Source organism: Aedes aegypti, chromosome 1, assembly GCF_002204515.2.
Source record: "Aedes aegypti strain LVP_AGWG chromosome 1, AaegL5.0 Primary Assembly, whole genome shotgun sequence".
Classification (NCBI taxonomy): Eukaryota; Metazoa; Arthropoda; class Insecta; order Diptera; family Culicidae; genus Aedes; species Aedes aegypti.
In genome coordinates this window covers 67,767,835-67,791,718 of record NC_035107.1, presented here as the reverse complement: position 1 = coordinate 67,791,718, position 23,884 = coordinate 67,767,835, and the positions used below count along the sequence as shown (strand labels likewise).

Below are 23,884 nucleotides of genomic sequence, written 5' to 3'. Positions count from 1 at the left end.
TGGGTTTCTGGACTTGGGCGTAGCCAGAGGGATCCACCCCCTCCTGGGAAACAGTAAATAAATTCAAAATAACATTGCCAATGATCATTTGACGATTTCATCAAGATTTCACAACGAATCTTGCAAAGAATCTGCCGAACAATATGAAATTCACAACAATTTTGCCAAGGATCTTGTCAGTTATTTTAGAGTAAATACATTCTGGAAGGATGCATTACGGATTCATCAAGGAATTTCTTTAGATATATTTCCACATATCATTCTTGAAATTTTCCCAGGAAATCTTCTAAAAATTACTTCAGCAATTTATCCTGATTTTTTTTCCTAAGTAATCATTTTGGATTTCTTTTGAACATTCTCTTTAGCGATTCCTATAGGAATTTTTACGAATATTTTGTGAGAAATCTCACATTTCTTTCAGAAATTGAAATAGTGACTTTTTTTCTCAAATATTCCAAAAGAAAATTGTTGAAAGAATCCTCTAAAAAATCATCCTAAAATTTCTGGATTTACATTCTTCGCAGAGAAAGACAAATCACTTCATGTATAATTTTAGCAATCAAAGGTTTATGCAAAACACGTAGAGATTTTTTTTACTGATGCCTTCTAGTTTTCGTCTAGTAACTCCATGATTGTCACCTCCAGGCAATGTTTTACAGAACTGCCTGGAGATGGTTTTCATGAAACACCAAATGATTTGCTTGGTTTGTATTACACACCCTATTTTTCAGGTTATTTTCGTTACATACCATATTTTTTCGAGTACTTTTCATCACACATTATATTTTATTCAGGTGGTTTTAATTACACACCATATTCTCCTTCAGGTTTTTTTCATTACACACCCTATTTTTTCAGGTGGTTCTCATTATACATCAAATATTATTCTGAATGAGGGGAAGATAAGTTCGTGCTTACATTCCTAAACTAACGTGTTTGGACCATTTTTCAAAATTTTTTCCCAATAATTCCCATATAAACCTACATCGTCTTTGGGCCACCTTTAAATCACCTCCTAGAAAGCTGAGAAGAAAATTTCATAAAACACTATTTTTATTGTAAGGGTGGTAAGAAAGATATGGGAGATTGGATTTTTAAATATTTTTAAATTTTGAACCGCCCCAATCCCGAGGAGGAAAGAATAACTCGCCATAACTTATGCATACCATATTTTGGTGTCATACCATAATTAAGTATTGTTCAGTTGTCAATACCTCATTTTGGTATTGTAATGGTATTTCAGCGGTTCCACGCGAAATCGTCCATAAAATGCTGAAATCTGACATGTACCATTCCGATTTGGATGAAACTGCGCAGATGTATTAAGTATATGAGACGAAAATTATCTCATATAATTGGGGATCGTTTAGAATCAAGAGTAACTTCTGATAAGGGCGTATGTATTTTTGGCACCACCATTTAAAAAAAAAATTGTACCTCGCAAACCGTTTGTTATAGAGAATTTATTTTTCTGCATTTATTCATATAGTCTGAGGAGGGATGGTAGACAATCAAATAGGCTTTGTAAAAACAATATACACTGAAAAAAAACTTTTATTTTCATGAAAAAATCGAAATTAAACCTTAAAACACAAATTGCAAAAAATAGGTATCTTCGATTTTTTTCAAATTTTTTTTTTGTAAAATTTCAATGTAAAACCAGATGTTTTAGGCACAGTTTCAACATGGTGCAATCTAAAATAAAAAAGTTTTTCTAAGAGCAACTTTTGGTGCATTTCTGAAAATTCAATTTCTGGCCGTAGAAAAGACGTTTTGATGCTGTAATATGATTCTTCATCCAAAAACAATTCAAAATGCTAATAACAATGATCTTCCTAAAACTAGCCGTTTTCTAGATATTTAAGATTCAATTATATTAATATCATAAAACTTAAGAAAATACGCCCGTTTCATAAGTTACTCCAGATGCTCCACAAACAATGTTACGTTTATCTCTTTCCACATTAATATCCCATATTTTAAGGGCAGTTTCAACATGGTGCAATTTAAAATAAAAAAGTTTTTCTAAGGGCAACTTTTGGTGTATTTCTGAAAATTCAATTTCTGGTTATAGAAAAGGCGTTTTGATGCTGCAATATGATTTTTTATCCAAAAACAATTCAAAATTCTAATATCAATGATCTTCCTATAAGTTACCGCTTCAAGATATTTGAGATTGAATTATATTAATATCATAAAACTTAAGAAAATACGCCCGTTTCTTACATTATTCCAGATGCTCCATCAACAATGTTACGTTAATCTCTTCCCACATTAATATCCCATCTACTTTTTCTTTGACATTTAGACGGTTGGATGAACTGTTCGAAAGGTACAGGATGATTGTTGGAATATTGTTCCCCGAATGACCCGTTTCCCCGAAAGCCATTTCCCCGAATGGCCTTTTTCCTCGAAAAATGCAGTTCTAATAGGTGCTAGAATTCGTGGGCTTCGTGGCCGTGCGGTTAGTGTTACCAAGCATTTAGCCGCATCGTGTCAAGGAGTGTGGGTTCGATTCCCGCTTCAGTCCAGAAAACTTTTCGTCAGGAAAGTATTTCGACTGTGCCACTGGGCGTTGCATGCTAGTCCGTTGTCTAGTGTGGTGCTTCCTTCAAAGGGCAAATCGTCCACTGGAAGCATTAAGGGATGGTACACAAATTATGTCACGCTACATTTCAACTTTTTCGACCCCCCCCCCCTTTGTCACACTTTTTGTATGAGTCCTCCGAAAATTTTGTAAAGCTTGTCACGCTTGGCTCGACCCCCTCCCCCCCTAGGAGCGTGACGTAATTTGTGCATGACCCCTAACGTGTCGGTGTCTTTAATAGTTTTCAGTGGCAGGATAGTGAATTAGAAAGAACGATAAGCAATCAAAAGAAGGAAGTATTTGGTCATTCTCAACTATAAACATGTTGCCAAAAATGCTGAGGACGATAAAACTCATAAGAACCGCCAATCAAATAAAGAAGGGTGCATATCAGATGACCAGTACGTATATGAATGCCAAAATCCATTTCGGAGAAATGGGCTATTCGGGGAAACGGGATATTCGGGGAAACGGGATATTCGGGGAACTTTCCGAACGCCCGAACGACATTCGGGGAACCGAAATTCGGGGAAAAGTAGTACATCCAATTCCTTTAAGGACAACCTTGAATTTGTCATACCGTTTTACAAAATGATAATCCTATAGAAATTCCGGAAATCTTCTAAGAATCCGATCAATAATTTAACTTTAGGCAGCAAGTTTTCAAAAAAAAACCATCGAACCTATTATAGGGTATCTGATAATAGAAATTTATTTTTTGGTACCAGTCGTGCTTTTTTATAACCTTTCAGGAATAACTTATGGCGTTACGTCTATAGATTCCTACATCTGTCCCTGTTGTACCTTGGAAGTTCTCCATGATCTTAATAATCTTCGCATCACAATCCAGTCATTTTATCGTAAGCACGTTTAAGGCATTTTGCCATAATTTCATACCAACATTTTACCAACACTTAATGAAGGATTTCTTCAACAGATAATCCATTGGCTTTCTTAGGCTATATTTGAAGAAATTCTTGAATAGATTTTTAAACGTGATCTATTGATCTAGAAGACTTATCTAGACTTCTGGAGAAGTTGCTAGTGTTAATTCTGGAAGAATCCAAGCAAGAAACCCTTAGTGATTTCTTAAAGGTATTCTTAGAGGTATTTTCTCAGAAATGGGACCCAACTAATAATTCATGGAGTCTCGTGAATAAATCTCAAGAGTAATTTCTGAAGAAATACCCTAGGAATATCTCAAGATAAGTGTTAAATGAATTTCGGTAGATATTTTTGAACAAAAACACTTCAAATGGTAAAAGAGGGATGCAATATCCCGGGAATTCCGGGAGTTGTTTCTGAAGCTGTTCAACCCCCAACACCTTAAAGCATATGCTGAGAGCTTCTTGTAGGAATCATTGGTGGAATTCTAAGCCAGAATGCTTTGTTCCCGATAAGTCCTTGAGATATTTTGTTAAGGAAGCTTTGCTACAATTTCTGTAAAAAAAAACACACAAAATAATGCCAGGTATTCTTAAAAGTTAAACTTGTGATAGGGGATTTTTCCTAGATGAATCAAAAATTCCTGAATTAGTATCTTAAAGAATTCCTGAAGAAATCCTTCGAAGAACTCTTTGCAGGGTCCCTGTTGAAAATCTGAAGTTATCACTGGATGAAACTCTGAATGAATTTCTTCTGGATATTTCCCTAGATTGATTTCTGGCTGACCAAATCTTTAGACTTTTTCCAACACATAGAAACATCGTCAACTGATCATGTTCCCTAGTCCAGCAATTGAATTTTATCTGTCTTGTGCATTGAGGTCATTTTTTCGCCAATCGAAATAGTAAATAAGCTACAATTCTGTATCTGAAAAAAACGAACATACCTACTTGATTTAGCTACTTTTGATCGCAACTGGACTCTTGGAATTGATTCTGATATGCCTTCAGGAATTGTTCCAGAGGTTTTGCATGAGATTGAATGAAATTTTTCAAGACATATTCCACTTGTGGTTCTCTCGAAAATTTATCCTGGAACTTCTCTGTATGGTTTTCTCGAGGATATACACCACAGATCATAATAAAAATTGTTCAAGGAATTACTGCGGATATTTTTCCGAAATATTCTCTAGAAATATCCACAGATGGAAAATCTCTGTGAATGACTCTAGAGATTTCTGGATAAGTTCAAATATGGAGAGTTTTTAAGTTTCATCCTCTGGCGATTCATCCAGAGAAATCTTTAAGGATTTCCTACACGTAATCCACGTTGGAGAATCCTTCAAATGTTTTCCCTGAATTCTCCAATGATAAAATCATAAAATTTTTCATTCGGCCATTTCTTAAAAAATATAATATATACTTGTATTCATACTTCTATGAACTAAACACCTACAGTATTTGCCTCTAGATTTTTTTCAGGTTATCCTCCTGGCATTCCATCAGTACTATTCTAGGATTTGAGCATGATTGACGGCCCGCAGTTGCTACTAGAGACGGGCAGAAAGAATCGGAGCCGTTCAAAAGATTCGGATCATTCAAAAGAACGAGTGATCCATGACTCTTTTTTGGCGAGAGTCGGTTTATTTAATCATCACGGATCGGACAAAAAGTGACCCAGAAGACCCGCTCGTTTCTCGGTTTTATTATGACGTTTGACACTTACCTTGCTTTGCGCGTCACACCACACATGCAAGCACAGTTTTATGCTGCTCCGTGCTCTCAGCGCTCCCAGCATAGACTAATTCGCCCCGCCCACTTGCATACAGGCAGATGAAAAATAGAGTCAGAGAGAAAAAGTGCTCACTTGAATTAGGCATTTCACGGCGATATTCTCTCTCTCTTTCACTCTTCAACAAAACTTGAGGACAATGGTCCCAGTACCTGTCAACTTTGACAGATACAGGCACCGTTGTTTTCAAATTTCCCGAAGGAGGGAAAGAGAGCGATTTTCTGATGACGTCACCGTGCAATGGCAACGCACATTTTGCTTCTTCCTTTTGGGTTGGGTAGGGAAAATCGGCCGAGTGAGTCTCGGGGGAAGAATTCACAAAGATTGAGCGAACGAAAGATACGAAAGATACGACGCATGTCGTGCAGCAGGGAGTGAACCGCTCTTTTTCCCATTCGCTCGGTTTAGTTCGCTCTTCCTTTGCAAGCCGCTGAGCCACTGAACCGTTTAATAGACCGGTTCAGTAAAATGAGAGATAGTGATTAAGAGTATAATAGTGGAGGCTATATGCGTTCATGCGCCATAAAGTTGCATGCAAAATGTACGTATAACGCCTCTTTTACCTATTATTCTTATTACTCTTTTACCTTATCCTATACTATTGCGTGTTTACTGGGTCCGTTATTGCAAGAACAACTATACTTGCACAAGGAACCAACGGATGCCATTTTTATTAGTGCACCCTCAGTAGAGTGGTTCAAAAAATCGTTTTTGCTCCATACCGCTAATTCGATTCTAGATCAAATTCTGAGTGTCCTCCCGAAATTTGAGTTCATTTGGATGAAAACTGAGACTGCAAAAGCCCTTCAAAGTTTATATGGGAATGACTATGGGAAAAGCAACCAATTCATTCAATCGGTCATAGTGTTTGCCCATGTGCTCTTGGGGATTAGAACTAGATTAGAAGTCGTAGCTGATTATTGTATCTCACAGTATCAATAGTGTGAAATACAATAATCAGCTACAACTTCGCCGAAGACCGTTTTTACATCGGACGCCCCAGTAATAAGTTATTGATTTTTGAACGAGTTGCAAAACTTTGGCTATAATTATTGGGCTGCTCTGCAGGCATCACTGGATATATGCAGTGAAAAATAGTAGCCATGATTTGTGCGTGCTATCTTTCGCGCCAGGTGCAGCAATGTTGCCTGTTCAGAAGTTAAATTAGCACTGCTGAAGAATTTGTGACAGGTCGCTCAGTGTGCAAGTACACGTTTGTTGCACTAGACATGTAGCCCACTTAGTGAGAGACTTTAACTAATCGGGCTGAGTTTCGAGCTGTCAAATAACATAGAATAAATGAAAAACAGAGCAACCAACATTGATAAATTGTTTCTTATGTCAGAAAATGACATTTGCCTTCGTTTTAGGGGGGTTATAGCCCAGCTAACGAAAGCCAAATTAAGTCTTAAAAAAGTCAGGGTTATAACTATATTTTTCAAAACTGCAACGTCTAGAAATTGAAATACTGATCCGATACTGATTGAATACTGATATTCGGCATAGTTGAAGCATGGATTGAGATATTTCCAAAATGGCCATTCAAGTTTTCATATTCTGATAATAGATGGCAACACTGCTCAATCTTTATGAAAAGAGCCAATTAAAAGACAATTTACACTGTCTTCAGCCAAAGGCTGCACAGACTGAACAATCACGAACATTAGGCAACGGAAAACACAGAACACCCAGTAGCCCAGTGATGAATTTTTCGTTTGACGAAAAGTTTCCACCGACTGGAGCGGGAATCGAACCCACGCTTCGTGGCACAATACGCCTAAACGACTGACGCCGCTAACCGCAAGGCCACGAAGCCCACATGTCGATATCATTAAATTTCAAAGATAACGAATCGAATGTTCATCCGTTTTGCATGTCATACAGTCGGCTGAAACACAAATGTATATATTAATATTACTAGCAACACTGTTTAAGACAATTTAAGAGAAGTTCAAAATCATTAATTTTGAGCGGATTAGAGAAAATAGAATGCTCGGCAAGATAGGAATACGTCAGAATCCTGAGATATTTTCGAAACAAAAGTTTCATGCTCACAAGCGCCGCCTGGTGGCAAAACTTTGACACCTGGTTGGCTAAAACAATGATAGCCTTTCAGCTACTGAATCTCCTGGTAGGTGTTGGATCCTGAGCTACCACAAAAACAAAATATCAATGCCCGCTAGCGCCGCCTAGTGACAGAACTCCGCATCTCAATGACCACAGCATGTTAGCCTTTTATCTACCGAACATTTTTGCTGAACATTATGACCCTCTAATTTGATTATTCTTTAAAATATTGATCATTTTAAAAAATCGGTTAAAATTCGGTTGTAAAAAAGTGGTCTTTAAAAGGATGGTCGTAGAAAGAGGTTAGAGTATTTAAAAAACAATAGATAATCATTTGAACATTTTGCAAAACTTTAAATAAAGTTTATTCCAGCCAAATGTTCACTTTTTGTTGAACACATAAATAAGATTTATCCTCTTTGCTGTATCGATATTTATGTGAACCAAAATAAATAGTTCATAAAAAAAAACATGAAACGAGTTCACCAGTTGATATTCTATCATCGACCGTTCAACAAGAAGCTGTCCAGCAAAATGAGTCGAAAATCACGTGGCTCTCCCAGTACAGTAGTTCAAAAACGTGAATCTCATCAAGTAGCCTATGTTGGGTGCACGAATTTTCTAAATCATGAGTGTCATTGAAGGCTCTAAATGCGGGTGTTTTGCTATTTTCAAGGCATTTTGCCTACAGCAGCGATGGGCGTGAGTTTCACTGGCTTCGCTGACTGTGATTGGCTTTGCTTGGCTACTGTAGAGTGAATTTCAGATTTTTTCCCAACCCTGATAATGACCCTAAAACTAAACTTTCACTTAGGCTACATAAGAAAAAAAAAAAACAATTCGCTTGCTTGGAATTTACTAAGCGCTTTACTGGTCGGTCGTATTTCATGTAAATGACAGTTCCATGTAAATCATCACAAACGTTTTTTTGGTATCTAGATGACCCTGGAAGGATCTATTCTGCTTTTTACTAGGCAAAAAGCGGATGGTTATTATCGTTGAATGCGTAATCCACTATTTTGACGCGAAACAACATTCTTTACACTGTAAATCAAACATTTTTCCGCCGGCATTCAAGAGATTAAATTATAAACCATTAAACAACAACTTATCTGAGTCTATCGCTAGCTCTCAAAGCAAATCCTGATGACCTAATACCCCTCCCAACCCCTAACTCCGTAGCACTTATGAGAGTGTCGCTAAATCGGAGGCCTCTCGTTAAGTAATTGCTACATCAACATTTCCTTCCCCAATCCCAAGTTACTATTATAAACATTTATTGGATTTTTTCGGTGAATACAATACCTATACTCAGAGTGAAAGGGAGTAACGAAAGTAATGAAATGACAAGATGGATAGAATTGCAAGCGAGCGACGAGAGAAATGATTAGAAGTTGAAAAGTTGTTTTAACAGAGGGCCATATGTGTGAACAACACAATCGAAACGACAAATCGTTGCCTAACGTCCTGGTCTTGAACGGCTAGTTTTTGTAGTGTTGGTCACTACTAACACTAGACAGGCAAAAATTTTACGCGTCGACCTGTTAACTATATTGTTCGGCGTATGTAACAGTTCTATCGATTGTTGGCATATTTTCGGAGATTGATACAAAATTGACGTTACTTATTGGATTTTTTCGCGTCTAATATCGCATACCCCTGATTTGCCCTAGTGATGATTCGAACTGAAGTTAAATTTATAGGCCAATTATATTCTACATTTATAAGGTTTAATCACCGCATGACTTTAATATTATGAAAATGTATTGGCTTTTTTCGGTGAATACAATCCCAAGTTACGGTAAAGATGGGCGTGGCCGCGAATTGCAATATTCATGGTTTTGGTATTCTCATTTAAGATTGGATCATGGCTTATTTCCAAGCTTTGTTCTTGAAAGCATTCTAGATGAGATTATCAAAAGAAAAAAACATTAATATTGCTAGTAAGGTACAGTGGGGGAAGTGTATCAGTGGGGTAAGTGGATCATTTGTCCATATTAAGCATAAATACTTGAAAATGTTGATTTTTTTCGCACCATTGCTTCGTTTTAGATAATATTCTTACGTCCACACTAATACTATTGCAAAACTGGTAAAACACGTACACTAAAACAAGCAAACTTGTAAGCTGCAAAAATCAATTAATTTCAAAATTGTTTTGTATCAATCAGCAATCTATTGTATCTCGGTCAAAAATCGAATACTATTAGTTTTTTCAACACATGGTGACCATTTCAGTTCTTATTGAGTGAATCACAATGAAAAATGTGTGATTTTTATAAATAAATACAGATATATTGGACATGGTACACTTCCCCCTACTTTTTGATGGGATGGGGTAAGTGGATCAAGCATTTTTAAAGCATATTAGCAGATTGTTTATGTGAATTTGAATAAGTTTGAATATTCTGAAATGTTGTTTTCTTTTAACTTTCTTCATTCCTAGTTTAAATTTGTCAAAGTTCCATAAAAAAATTTAATTATTCCACCTAAAAGTATTTTCAATCTTTCTGGTACAAAAAAAATATAAAATAAAATGAATATTTCAAAATTCGAACAACACTTTTCGTGGTAAACTGAATGTAAACTGAATTGCAAAAGAGCAAAATAAACAAATTTACCAATTAAAAGCATATTATCGTACCTTATTTGACGATATAAATTGTTCTAGACGAATGGTACAATTATATTCACGAATAGAATAAAAAGTTTGCAGTTTGTTAAACAAAAGTAAATGTGTCTAATATTTTTAAACTACGAGTGTTTTTCGAAAACATCATTCGGAATAACCCTACAATACGTCTGTATAACTTATGAGAATAAAATAGATGAATTTACTCCAAATTATTCTAGTTACAATTTTTTTAGTGTAAATAAGTGTACATATATTTTTCATAATATTTTGATAAAATAAAGATACTTTTTAATTTAAAAAGTATCAAAATGTAACATAACTTGCACTAATAACAAGAATGAGAGAAATATTATTCTTACTATACATAATTACACCTCATTTGTTTTGAGAATAGATTTTTTCATTGGTGATCCACTTACCCCACCATGGTGGGGCAAGTGGATCATTTGGCGCAAATTTTCAAGTCCCTCATACTCAATACATAACAATTAGAAGAATCAAAATAATAGACGATTTGAAGTATATTAGTCCCTCATTTGTCATCCACAGAAAAATATTTGAATTACATTATTAACGTTAGCTGTACATAACAATGAAGTTGATTATTGATTTTTCTGTATCCACTTACCCCACGGTACCTTATCCAATCTACGAAATATACCGTAACTACGCTAACGCTTAACTCCTAATGTGTAACTTTTTCTTAATGCTTCAAGAAAGTTGTGTGATGCTGATGAAAACTGCCTTCGAGGTCGTTCGCCCTCCCCTGATCAAAATCCTGGCTATGCCTATGTCTCTGAAGCAATTCTTCAACTACCGATGCTTGACCTCTCAAGTGATCGCGGTTCTCAGCTCTCGTTTTGGAATACCATAGATCCATACAAGTGTAGCCATCTAGTGGACACTAGGCGAAATGATCTCAACTGCTCGAATCGCGATCGCAGTGCAGCGGTGGTGATCATTCATTCGATGATCTGTTCGTACGCGGACTACGTCAGCGTGCTCGGGTTGTCGAAGCACGCAAGCTGACTGCAAACCATTCGACTCGAATCGACCTATAAGGCGGCCTCTAATCAAAGACGAACAAGTAGGTAATGGGAAAGGAATACGAACGACGGCGCGATCGTCCGGTGCCGTGGTTTTCTGATTAGCAGGGGGTGTGTGGGTGAGCTAATATTTTCTTTTTTATAGGTATCGTCAAATGGGGTGAAGTTGATCACTATTCTGTTCTAACTTGGTAAAACTTGGTAATATGCATACATTATCACATAAATATTTTTAAAATATGTACTGATAGAATGTTTATCGAATTAAGCAAACTGTTTTTTTACAAAATGTTATAAGAGTACCGTAATTTCGGGTGAAATTGATCATTTTTCACGGTTTTTCTAGTCTGTTTTCTATAATGTTAGCAATGCCAAACAACTAAATGCAGGAAAACAAGTACAAAGGTGAGCCTCATCGACTAATGTAGCGAAATTTTCTAACAAATGTCATTTTAGTTTTAACAAATATCTCTAAAATAAAAAATCAAGGGATCTCATTTCGGGGTGAAATTGATCACTTGTCAATGCCATTATTGTTAGTTTTCAAAACAACTCCACGTGATAAATTTGAGCTCTTTGTATCCGAATATGCTTGTCAAATTCTTAACAATGCAATATTTATATAAATAACGAACAGTTAAATTTCAATAATTACGCGGAAAACGCCTAAATGTATGAAATTTCCTAAGGAATTCAATGATATCTAACATAAATTCAATTATTTCAACAATATGAGCTGTTTGGTACGAGTTTTGGTAATGAAATCTGGTTTAGGAATATATCTCAAGCATTCTCACAAACTTTCAGGTTTATACCATATTCAAATCCTTGCTTAGAAATAGAAGTTCATAGGTGTTTGTCAATACTGCACCGTGCATGATTTTGAAATTTCATATTATGTTCATAGTAATAAACATTTTTTAACTCAAAACAACTTCACAACACACAATTCGACAATAGTTACGACAAGCAACGTTCATTTACTGCAGCTTACATTGATATTTGTTCTCCATTACGGATAAATGAAATCGTGTGATACGATGATCAATTTCACCCTTCTGATCAATTACACCCGATTTTACGGTAACAGAAACAATTTTCACATATAAAGAAGTGATCTTTTTGATTCTGGGATCAAATTGATCAGTTACTGTTGTAATTGATTAACATAAATAAAAATATATACTAATCACTTAATTTGTGCTTACTGAAACTGAATTTAATCTCGAAAATCTTACAACTGTTTGATATGTCGGTAAATATGAGAATTGAATTTTGGTAACTACAGAATAAGGCACATTAAACGCCTAGAGGTAGGCAATTTTCTTTAAAAGAAGCAAGGTGTGGCCATAGTCGATAATGTGGAGAAAAATTCAGGAAAATCAAGATTATCAAATAATTTGACAACACGAGACATTTTATTAATACAGCTTCCTTGAAACTCCTCACTGCACCCAAGTGTACAAAGAGTGATCAACTTCACCCCAAATTACGGTTCCGTTGTTTGTTGATCGCCCGCAGGTTGACTCAAAGAGTAAAAAACAGAATCAATAATTTGCATATTCATTAGGTTCAACTACTGCTGCTGCTGGCTGCTGTTGGTTGATGATGACGGTATGTTTGATGGACGCAGAGCACTGTAAGAAGGCTCAATTGGTACTCGGCTCGGCGGTCGGTTGTGATTGCGTTTGGCGGTTTTTTGAGACGGTTGTTCTCATATTACCTGCCATCGAATGAGGAGTACGCACTAGAATAAGCATGGTTGCGATAACTGGTTCGAGTTCGAGTGATTGACATTGGCGATTAGTGGTTCGGTTGTCGCGCTGATGGGAATTTAAAATGTGTGAGAGAGGGTGTGTCTAAAATTAACGTCAGAATGAGGATTAATCCACCCAGTTATGATATACAGATAAATGTAGGGAACTGTATGAGACATCTTTTACGGAGTTTTGAAGCAATTATTTAAGTACTTCATAGAGGAAATCCTGCAGTACTTGCTTGAAAAAAATCTGGGAATATTTTGGAAGAATTGGTATTTTTTCAGAAGAACTGCTGAACGACTCCTTAATGAAGGAGTTTAATTCTTTTAGAAACTGTTCTGAAATAATCCCTGACGAATTTTATGAGTAATTTCTGGAGATATTCTCAGGATCTTTGTGCTACCCGACTAACTGACGCTTTATCTGTTCGGAAACAAACTTTCTTCTATTATGTAAATAAAATGTTCATATTTCAGAACTCTATAAAAAAAACTTGTTTGAATCATTGAACTTATAAAAATAAAAAGTTAATAATACTAATAATAATAATATAAATTTCCGAAGCACTAGACTTATAATCTCTTCGTACTCCAACGCATAATTATTCCGCTAAGGATATATGATTTCGTTACAATACCTCATTCCCACTAGGTACTCTATATCGTCACACTCCTAATGTATGCAATCAACGTCCCAAGTACCAATCAAGCGAATAAATTAATCATGTTTATTTCTCTTCACCCTCTCCCCTCTCGATTAGGCCTACCTGCGTGCCATCAACAGCGGCGTGGACGACATTCGCGAACTGCTCCTATCGGAGGAGTCCCGCCTCGAGCTAGTCCCGTCCGGTCCGCAGCTGGTCAGCACCAGCACCAAGTCACGCAAGGTCATTGACAGCGAAGACACCGACGTGCAGTTGTTGGCCCGCCCGGACGGAACGCTGGTTACGGAGAAAACCCAAACCCGGCAGCACGAGGTGCTCTTCGACGACGATCTGCCCGGGGACGAGAGGCTCAGCACCGGCATCGATCAGGTGGACAGCGCCGAGCGGATTGTCGATCAAAAGGTAAGCAGACCCGATCGAAATAAAATTGTATCACAATTATATCAATATGTGTTACAAATAGCAAATTTTGTAACTCATTTTGATATAATAGGAAATTATAACACAATTGAAACAAAATCAGTTATAATTACATAGGCTGTTTTAAATTTCTACTAATTAAAACAAAGGTATAACATTATTTGTTATATGAAATTTGATAGCAATTGCTTATCTATGCGCAGTTTTGTTACATATTAAGACATAAATCATTTTGATATAATTCAAATGAGGGGATAGAAGCAAAGGGGAGTAAGTGGCAATTTTTGGTTTGGTTTGGTATATTATTTTGGTCTTGGTTTGGCATATTTGATTTAAACTACAGAGAAAATATTGTATATTTTTTATACTTATCAGCGAAAATTACAACATATTTTGTTCAATCAAATGAAACAACTGAGTAACAAAATCTGTTACAATTCTGTTTTAATCCACTGGTCGGGCAGCGCGACCTTGAGCGGAGCCGCGAATTTGCCTTTCGTATGAAAGCCATGCAAAACTACATAACAATTTGGAATTCGATCAAATGGTGCCGCAGGGGAGGCAAGGTTTTTACTGACTGTATTGTTTATTTAAATACCCGATTGGCGAGTATCCTTCGAGTAAATTAGCACCTTCCGCAGCTAGAGTTGTAAAACAGGTGTCGAAAGCTTGTTTTCGATGCGGGCCCGATTTGGCACTCATGACGTATCGACCTTTGCCATACAACGCATGTTTAGTTATATTTGGATCGGAATTTTATGAGACTTAAATGTGAAGTGGGTTAGTTTGTTCCAGAAGCCTGCAGGGGCTTCAGAAATCAATTGAAATTCCATTAACTTGATATGAATGTTCCAGACATTCATTCTAGGAATATACAGAACTTATCCTGGAGGACCAAAATACTTGCTAAGCTTCATGGAGAAGCCTTTCCAAAGTTCTTGAGGAAGCTTTTCCAAGATTCGTTTCTATGATTCCTGGGGGAGTCTTTCCAAGCTTCCTGGGAAAGCTTTTCTAAGCATCCTAGGGAAGCTTTTTTTAAGCTTCCTGGGAAAGCCTTTTCGAGCTTTTTGGGGAAGCCTTTCCGAACTTCTAAGCTTCCAGGGGAAGCCTTTCCAAGCTTCCTGAGGAAGTCTTTCCCAGCTTTCTTTTGAAACCTTTCCAAGCTGCCTAGGAAAGCCTTTCCAAGCTTCTTGGGGAAGCCTTTTCAAGGTTCCTGAGGAAGCCTTTCCAAGCTTCCTAAGGAAGCTTTTCCAAGATTCCTGCGGAACCTTTTCTAAGCTTCCTGGGAACGCCTTTTCAAGTTTCCTGGGGAAACCTTTCCTACCTTTCTGGGGAAGCTTTTCCAAGATTACTGGGAAAGCCTTTAAGTAAAAAGCTATAGACAAAAATGATTTTAAACGAGTTTTTTCATACAAATGTGTGTACTTTATGTTAAAAAATTCGTAACCCTTTTACAAGATTTTCAACATTTTTCATTTCTTCTACAAAGTTGTTTAGCATTTTGATACGCGTGATTTTGCTGAACATCGCACCTCTCAATCTATTAAGGTAAAAGAATTATCAGTCGAATTCGTTTTAAAAAGGCTTATTTGTTTGATAGTAAAAACCCATGCAAAGACGCTTATAGACAAAAGTTTTTATCAACTGCCGAAAGGGGAAATATGGTACTTTCATGATTTGTAAGAGTTGTCAGCGCCATTTTGCGCCGAAGCCAGTTATGGAGGCCTAAACTACCCCTTGAAAAAAGAGTAATTCATGAACAACTTTGTTACTTCAAAAGATAGGGTAATGATATGTTCAGCAAAAACACGGGTTTTTCTATGACAAACAACTTTGTAAAAAACACAAAAAATTTTAAAAATCTTGAAAAATAGTTGTGATAAAAAATATGATTTTAAGGGGTCATTCACATACAACGGCATATATCTCAAAAAGTAAAAGAGATAGAAAAATAGTGTCTTCGACAAAGTTGTTTCAAATTGCCAATTCTACAACTTTGTCGAAGACACCATATGTCTATCTAAATATTTTGAAAAAAAAAAATAGTTTTTCCATCTCACTACTAGGTGGATTGATCACAAAACTTTTTGCGTCAAAAGATGCGCTTTAATATACCAAGAAACTTCTCCGAACAAACTATATCGCTAAAATCAACGGTTTCGGCGCTATTCAAAAAGGGCATGAAATCGAGAAAATAAAACACAGTGAATAGCTGCGCGTTTACCGCTACGTTCCTTTCCTCGTACTTTGTAGCTGTATCTTTCACTAGCTTCTATCTTTCCATTCTTAATCTATCACAGTTGATCTATTCGTTCATAGAATTTGCTAGAATCAGAAACGGACTAAAAAACCGTTTCCACCCTACACTTCCTCTCTTCCATCATTATAGCACGCCTTTACTTACGCCTGATACATAGGCAGTCTGCTAACCAAACAGCAAGCCTCCCTGCCATAAAATTATTTACCACCCCTCAACACCTTTCCCCGCATTGACTGGCGTAGACGCAGTGGTATACAAGCATGGGAAACACTCACTCCGTTATTGCGTTTCCCTCACTCGCTTCCACGCACAGTCGGGAACGAGTAAGCCGTTTCTTTGACCAAGCCGAACGTTTCAATTTCCAGTCCCCATTCTGCTTCTTCGGCGAGCACTAAGCAAAACAAAAAACGGCAACTGATTGAGTCGCTACCGATGCTGTAGGCCGAAAGCAACCGAATGCAATACCGAATGATTGTTTACATTCTGATTCCGTTCGAGTGGCATTCGGGTTTGAGTGCTGATGAGCGTTCACTGACTGGCAATCCACACCACGAAATGATTCAGTGAGTGGGAATCCGCTCAGTCAGTTCAATGCATTTGGCGAATGGATGCTAAATGCGTACACTCGTGCCTCGCAGATACAAGTGTATTGGTATTCACTTCTCTTCGTGTGCCTTCCGATTCTCGCTTTTACACATTCGGTTTCGACGCTTGTAGCATGAAAGCGCCACCCAGTACGGTTCAGCTATCACTGAATGTTCGGAAGCAGCAGATTATTTGCTATTTTTTATCGGTGAACCCCAGGTGAGTGAGTGATTTTTCCAATGCTTCCCCTCATTGGTCTGCATTCTGACGTGGCAGGCGCCATTGTTAGCATAGCATAGCATAGCATAGACTGACTGTACATGTCAATGGTTGCTACTCCGTGATTGATCGGAACTGGTAAGAATTGCACTACGATCCAAATGAATAAGGGATGGGAGTTTTCGCTTACTCTCGAAGTGCAATTTTAGCATATCTAATATTATTGATCAATAACGGCGCCGGCCAAGTCCTTACAGTCAGTTGGGATAGGGAAGGAATGTTAGGTTGTATTGATTGTTGCTTCTAGAGACCGAGAATACCTCTGCATCTCCACAATCACCACGGGAAGGGTGTTTATTAGTGAGGAAGGAAAAGATCTGGGAGTCACCTCTGGTCGATGATGCGATCCATGGACAAGGGGGAATATACGACTTATATTTAAAGCTAGTTTTGTATTTTTGTCTCGAGAAGTTTTTGGTAGAAGCTTTAAAAAATACGTCAACATCTATAATGTCGAACAATTCAAAAGATGTTTTTATTAATGACGAAAACTGAAAATTACATGTATATATTTTAAATTATATGAAACAGGAATAATGCCGACACTTGTAGCACAGACAAACAAACGTCACACTCTCATCATTGTCCATCGACCACCTTTTTAACGGTCGATTCAAAAATATGTTGGGTGGCCAATCCGCCACCCGCAGCGCTTGCTTTGTTTTTGTTCGTGTTTGACATTTACACACTACCGCCAACTGTTAGCCCGTCGGCCAAACACGCTGATTTTAGCATTAGGCGTACATGTCCGCGTGACTATGATTTTGATCGAGATTTGTTCTAAGTGTTACGTCTGTTTGTCTGTGCTTGTAGTGACGAACTATACATAGTTTGTTTGAAAATTACATATGAGTATTACTGTGCATTTTGTCTCGATATGGTAGAAGTTTTAAAAAATCGTCAACATTCACAATGTCGAACAATTCAAAATATAATTTTTGATAATGTCAAAAAGAGAAAAATATATGTAGATTGAATTTGTATAAGAAAATAGCATAATGCCGACACTTATAGTGACGAACCATACAAAGTTTGTTTTAATATTACTTTAAAGTTACGCTTTCAAGAAAATATGTGTTATCACAAGCATGAAACGAACTCACCAGTTGTTAATCCATCCTCGACTGAACACAAAACTGACACTGACAGCAAAACTTCTTGGCGTCCCGAAAACAAACCGTCTTGCTTGTGCCTTCCTAAATACCTACCCAGCAAGACGCTCCAAAACAGAAAAAAAATCTTCGGAGACGAAAACACGCGCGAAACCGTGAGCAAAATCTATCCGACGATGCAAAGCCGAACTGTCCTGCTTGGGCTTCACGAAGCACTACCCAGCAAGACGCTCCAAAACAGGAAAAAAAATCTCCAGCGGCGAAAACACGCGCGAAACCGTGAGCCAAATCTATCGGACGACGCAAAACTCTATCTCTTATTCTAAATCTATCTAATCTATCTATCTCAAACTATTCGTTCATAGCAAACGCTGGAACCAGAGACGGACAAGAAACCGTTTCCCTAACGCTTCCATTCTTCCACGCGCATGCCTTTCCTTACGCCTGATTAGGCAGTCTGCTAACCACAAAAGCAAACCTCTCTGCCATGCCTTTCCCCCAATCCATACACTCCCGCATGAACTGGCGTAGATGCAGTGGTATATACGGTCTACGTGGGAGCCAGTTTAATGCATCACCAATTCTTCCCCCTTCCTCACATTGGTCTGCATTCTGACGTGGCAGGCGCCATTGTTGCCTAAAAATAGAGGATCACCAGCACTTATACATTGAGGGTGTCTGTTAATCCCAAACAATCATCCGGTTGGTTCCTTGTTTAATTGCAGCTGATCTGGCAGGCTCCGGGTCATTTGGCCGAATGCCATTTGGCCGAAAGAGTCATTTGGCCGAATGTCATTTGACCGAATGTCGTTTGGCCGAAATTGAAAACAAAAGTGAACTACAGTTAGCATGAGTTTGTAATGAATTTCAAAGAACTTATTCTGCTTATTCTTAAAGAAAGATAAAGCGTCATTGATATACATATAATTAGCTCTTTAGTGTTATTTTAAGAAGCAGTCAGTGCTGAAAGAAGAACGTCAACTTCTCTGCTAGGGATGAGAGCTGCCAGCAGAGGTTTTCGCATCGCGTTTGTAGTCTTGTAGGCCTCTGACAGTAACTAAAACATTTTACGACTTAATCGTCCTTCTGCTGGATTGGGTTGCTTCGAACCCTCGACTCATTGAAACCAGTTTACCTCGAAAGAAAAGCCTATGTTTAAAAGAAGGAAAAAAATTATGATGAATTCATTAAATACACTTGAAACCTTAGAACACCATTGATAACCCAGAGACGAACCAACCATCAGCTTAGAGTCTTGTTCGATGTGTGGAGTCCACAACTTCGTCCTGATTAGACGGTTCAATTTTATCATTATCGTCCCGCCACATCTTGCAAATCAATAATAATCAATAATTTGACGAAGTTTACATTAACTGATATTTTGTATGGACTTAATTGTATTTTTTAATATTATTGGGGCACTAATAAACTATAATGTTCGCCTCGATGATGATGATGGATTTTTTGTATTTTGACGTAGTTATAATTTACTTTTTTTTTTGTGTAGTCTACAAAGATTTGAGCCCCGCGCGTGGTACACAGGTTTAAATGACTTTTGATTATTTATCAACCAATTTGGGGATTTAGGCTGCTGGATGATTCCATTAATTAGTAGTAAGTTGTCTGGTTGAATGTCGGAAATTTCTTGAAAATGCAAATAATGCCCATAGTTTTTGAAATCAACTTGCGGGGCTACCAAATCTGGCAATGTTTTGGGTTTTGTTGGACTTTCATGATCACTAGTAATGCTTACGAATATTGATGGTGGAGACCAACAGTGTTTAAAATTTTTTTTTGCTATATAGTATGGAAATTTCTAATGTTGTTTACACCTGTTATAAAAATCAGACCGAATATTGCTTGTCAATCTGGTTAACATTGGTCACAATACTACTTTCGGATTGCTTTCTCAGTCTGGAAGTCGAAAAACGATGTTTTTTACATTCCCGACGTTTCGGCCGATGGGTTTTGGCCTTTTTCAAGGAGTGTAAGGTCTATCGCCTCCCGTTATAGATCGGCCGAAACGTCGGGAATGTAAAAAACATCGTTTTTCGACTTCCAGATTGAGAAAGCCATCCGAAAGTAGAATTATAGTTCCAGTCGAAATTGCCATTAATTATTGGTCACAATTAATTATCTAAAAGATATATCGTCTAGCTCAAACCTCTGTAGGGGTATGTAGCGGGACCATCATCATCATCATCATCATCATCAAGCGGTGTAGAAATTTGAATTTTTTTTCGTGATTCGGCCAAACGGCATTTGGCCAAATGGCCCGTTCGGTCGGACATCGATCTGATGATACTGGAGTAACAACCACTGGCGGCTAATCAAGCTCAAGCTCTGGACTCGATTTTCTGGATTGTCAATTCTGTAAGATAGAGCAGTTAGTCTTCTGCCAGCAGTTGATTTTTACAATGCTGATTTACTTTCGAAAGATTTTCAATGTTTAAAAACTCTAAAACATATTTAAAGAAAAATACAGTAAAATATAGGTTGAATGGCATCACGATAATGTATTGTTCTTCCATAATTCATGTTTACTTTGCAAGAGGCAAAACATACTTGAATTCTTTATCTCAAGTTTTTTTTTTATTAAAAAAATCTTCTCGAAAAGTATCTTAAAATTTGCAACATTGAACACCTCTTGAAATGATGAACAATTGTTTCGGAAAATTGTTTGCAAAATTTAAGGACCAAAAAACAATACTTAAATTTCAATAGCACTGCGGAAAATGTCAATTTGCAACGGTATCACTAAATATTACACAGATTATTAAGGATTATTCTAATGAAACTTACAAATTAGTACAACTTATTATTACGAAGATTTTCTCTGGGGAACCAGTCGAGCAGCCTAGTGCCAGCAATAATTGCTGCTTCAGAATTGCATCTTTTCGCAGAATTCAGCTGAGTTTCTCTTGTCAAATTTCAAATAATAGTCAGGAATCAGATTTATTGTAAAGTTTAACCCGTAGGCTACGAGACTGACATACAAAATTCAAATTGTTTGCATTTGAGGATAACTCAATAATTTTTAATTAAATTTTGAGGATTGCTTCAATATTAGTTGCAGTCTCTGAGTAATGGGAAAGTATGCATTCGCTGTATTCTTGACAAAGTTATTCCAGAACATCTCTGGGTCAGGAAGGGTAGACTCACATAAACTTCGTTTTAGAACTGATTTATCTTATGGAAACGAAATTTTTTCATACAAAAAGTGCACATACCAGTTATTTGTAATAATTTACAATGCGTCAGGGGATTAAGGAATGTATGATTAACCTAGAATAATGCCAAGGCCTCCAGAACATTTTGAAATTTTTAACATTATCTAAACAGGTTCATAAATTATTTAAGCGAGTGATGTCTACGTTTAGAGATTTACAGTACACATTAAGCCTTAAAAAGTCCAAAAAATTTGACGAGATATTATACATTGGAAGTCATCCAAATTGTCCTGGAATTCAGGTTCTTATGATCTACAAAATCTACGGGGTGACCCATTTCGCATAAAGACGTTTCGCAAACGGACGATTGGCATAATGGACGTTGGTCACACCCTTAAAATCTACTACAGTCTATACTCACCCAATTTTCGTAAAACATTCTCTTCCCTACCCATAAAGCTTCACATGGTTCGGAAAGTGTACTACTATGAATCAGATGTTAATCTTAAGGTCTTCAGAACACATCAATTTCGGTATACAGCTTGACTTAGGCTGATACAAATATTAAATTTCTTTTATGTCCGAGACCACTTGGAAGGTACGAGGGGGGGGATAAAAATAAATAAGGAACAAAAAAATTAAAATGAAAAAAAAAGTTATTTTTTTGAAATTATTATTTTTAATGATAGTTGTTAAACTTTTTTTAATCGTCCTCTGGATCACTATTTTCCCAGGGCATAGAAGTATCTTCGTACCTGCCACACGATATACACATGCAAAAATGGTCAATCGGCAAAGAAAGCTCTCAGTTAATAACTGTGGAAGTGCTCATAAGAACACTAATCTGAGAAGCAGGCTTTGTCCCAGTTAGGACGTAACGCCAGAAAGAAGAAGAAGAAGAATCACTATTTGACTTGTTTTTTACTTTAAAAATTGAAGAAAACCAAAATGATGTCAAAATATGATGAATCTTTTTTTTTTCTCCCCTTCAAAATTTTCGGATTTTCGAAGGGGGGGGTGACATAAAAGTAAATTAATATTTGTATCAGCCTTATTATACACAAAAAATGTTGTTAATATATCCACTCCTGCACATGTGGCTCCGTTTGGTTTATATCACTTGAGCCTTCACTAAGTGCCTCAATATCGTTTTGAGGATATGTATGAAAGGTTACGCTTAGCGCATAGTTGATCACTGCTATCAGTGGAACTGTTATGCGTAGAAATTCACCCAAAACCCCGTATTTCTTGGCATAACAGTTCCAATTTGAATTTCGTAGCAAAATTAACTTTTTCCCATAATACAAACTCTTGATTCTAGTGAACACGCTATACTTCATACTGTTTTTATTTATAATTTATATTTATCACAAACCTGGCAAATACAACACATGTTTCAAGAGAATTGGGTGAATATAGAATGAAGAAAAAGGACCTACCTGACCCAGAGATGTTCTGGAATAAATTTGTCAAGAGTACAACTAATAGTGAAGCAATCCTCAAAATTTCATTAAAAAATATCGATTTATGCTCAAATGCGAGCAATGTAAATTTTGTATGTCAGCCCCGTAGCCTATGCACAGTGGCGGGCCTTCATACAAAGGTCGGACAGAACCTCAAATACGAAACAAATCGCTTGATAATGGTAATCTTTTAACTATCTTGGATACCTGATACCATCCCATTGGAACTAACTGTCAAATTGAAAATTCGATTTTAAGTGAAATTTGTCCAAAGTTTTTTTTTATCCAATCGAATAATTATTACTTTTTTCTATTAAAATTTTAGAGAAGATTGTAAACAAAATTGCTTAATATTTTAAAAGTTATGTAATCAAAGGCCTAGGACTACGCTTTCAAATGAAGCCTATTGAGCTTGAGTCGGTTATGATTTAGTTAAGATACAGCTGGTTGAAGTTTGCTAGGTGAACCATAGTTGATGAATTTTCAGCAGTCCAATTTTGCTGACTTTCCCACACTTGCGATGCTGCCAAAAATCGTAAACAAAACAGATCGATCTAAAAATTTTGGGAATCTATCATTCAATGGTACAGAAGTGTTTAAAAAATATTATCAGGTGATTTTGAGAACATGATTTTTTGAGGTTTTGTCCGGCCATGCGCCACTGTGTTCCATTGCACAGTGAGACGAATGCTCAAAATCGTGAACTTTTTTCAGTAGTGTGTCAAAACGTTTTTTGATCGGTATGGTGTAGTCGGAGGAATTCTAAAAAAATATATAGCGAATCGGGTGACCAGAACACTTAGTACGTAGCAAGTGGCGTAGCAAATTTTAACTTTTTTATTTGATGGTTTTCTATATGGTGTCTTTGACAAAGGTGTAAATTGAAAATTGAAACCAGTTTACTGAACACACCAACTACCTATCTGGCCACCCTATCTAAATACAAAGACAAGGGCAGACCTCAAAATATAGTTTTATTCAAATATTTTCAAAAGTTGAAGTTTTTGTTGGTAACATTTTTTTTGCAAAATGATGTACCGTTTTGATTCATATTACGGACAGCTTCTAATTCCGGACACTCTACTTTGTATGGGAAACATTTCACACGAAACGTTTCAATTTTTGCCGTTCAAAAGTTCACTATTTCGAGGCTTGTTTTA

At 36.9% G+C, this 23,884-nt stretch overlaps 1 protein-coding gene across 7 annotated transcripts in view; it reads left to right on the top strand.

Annotated features, from left to right (window-relative positions):
- Window positions 1-23,884, top strand: part of LOC110674718 — a 409,506-nt gene that overhangs the window by 338,696 nt on the left and 46,926 nt on the right. For all 7 annotated transcript variants that reach the window (XM_021838803.1, XM_021838795.1, XM_021838790.1 and 4 more), the window contains one exon: window positions 13,532-13,837. In XM_021838803.1, the coding sequence (XP_021694495.1) occupies window positions 13,532-13,837 (306 nt within the window). The remainder of the gene's footprint in view (window positions 1-13,531; window positions 13,838-23,884) is intronic.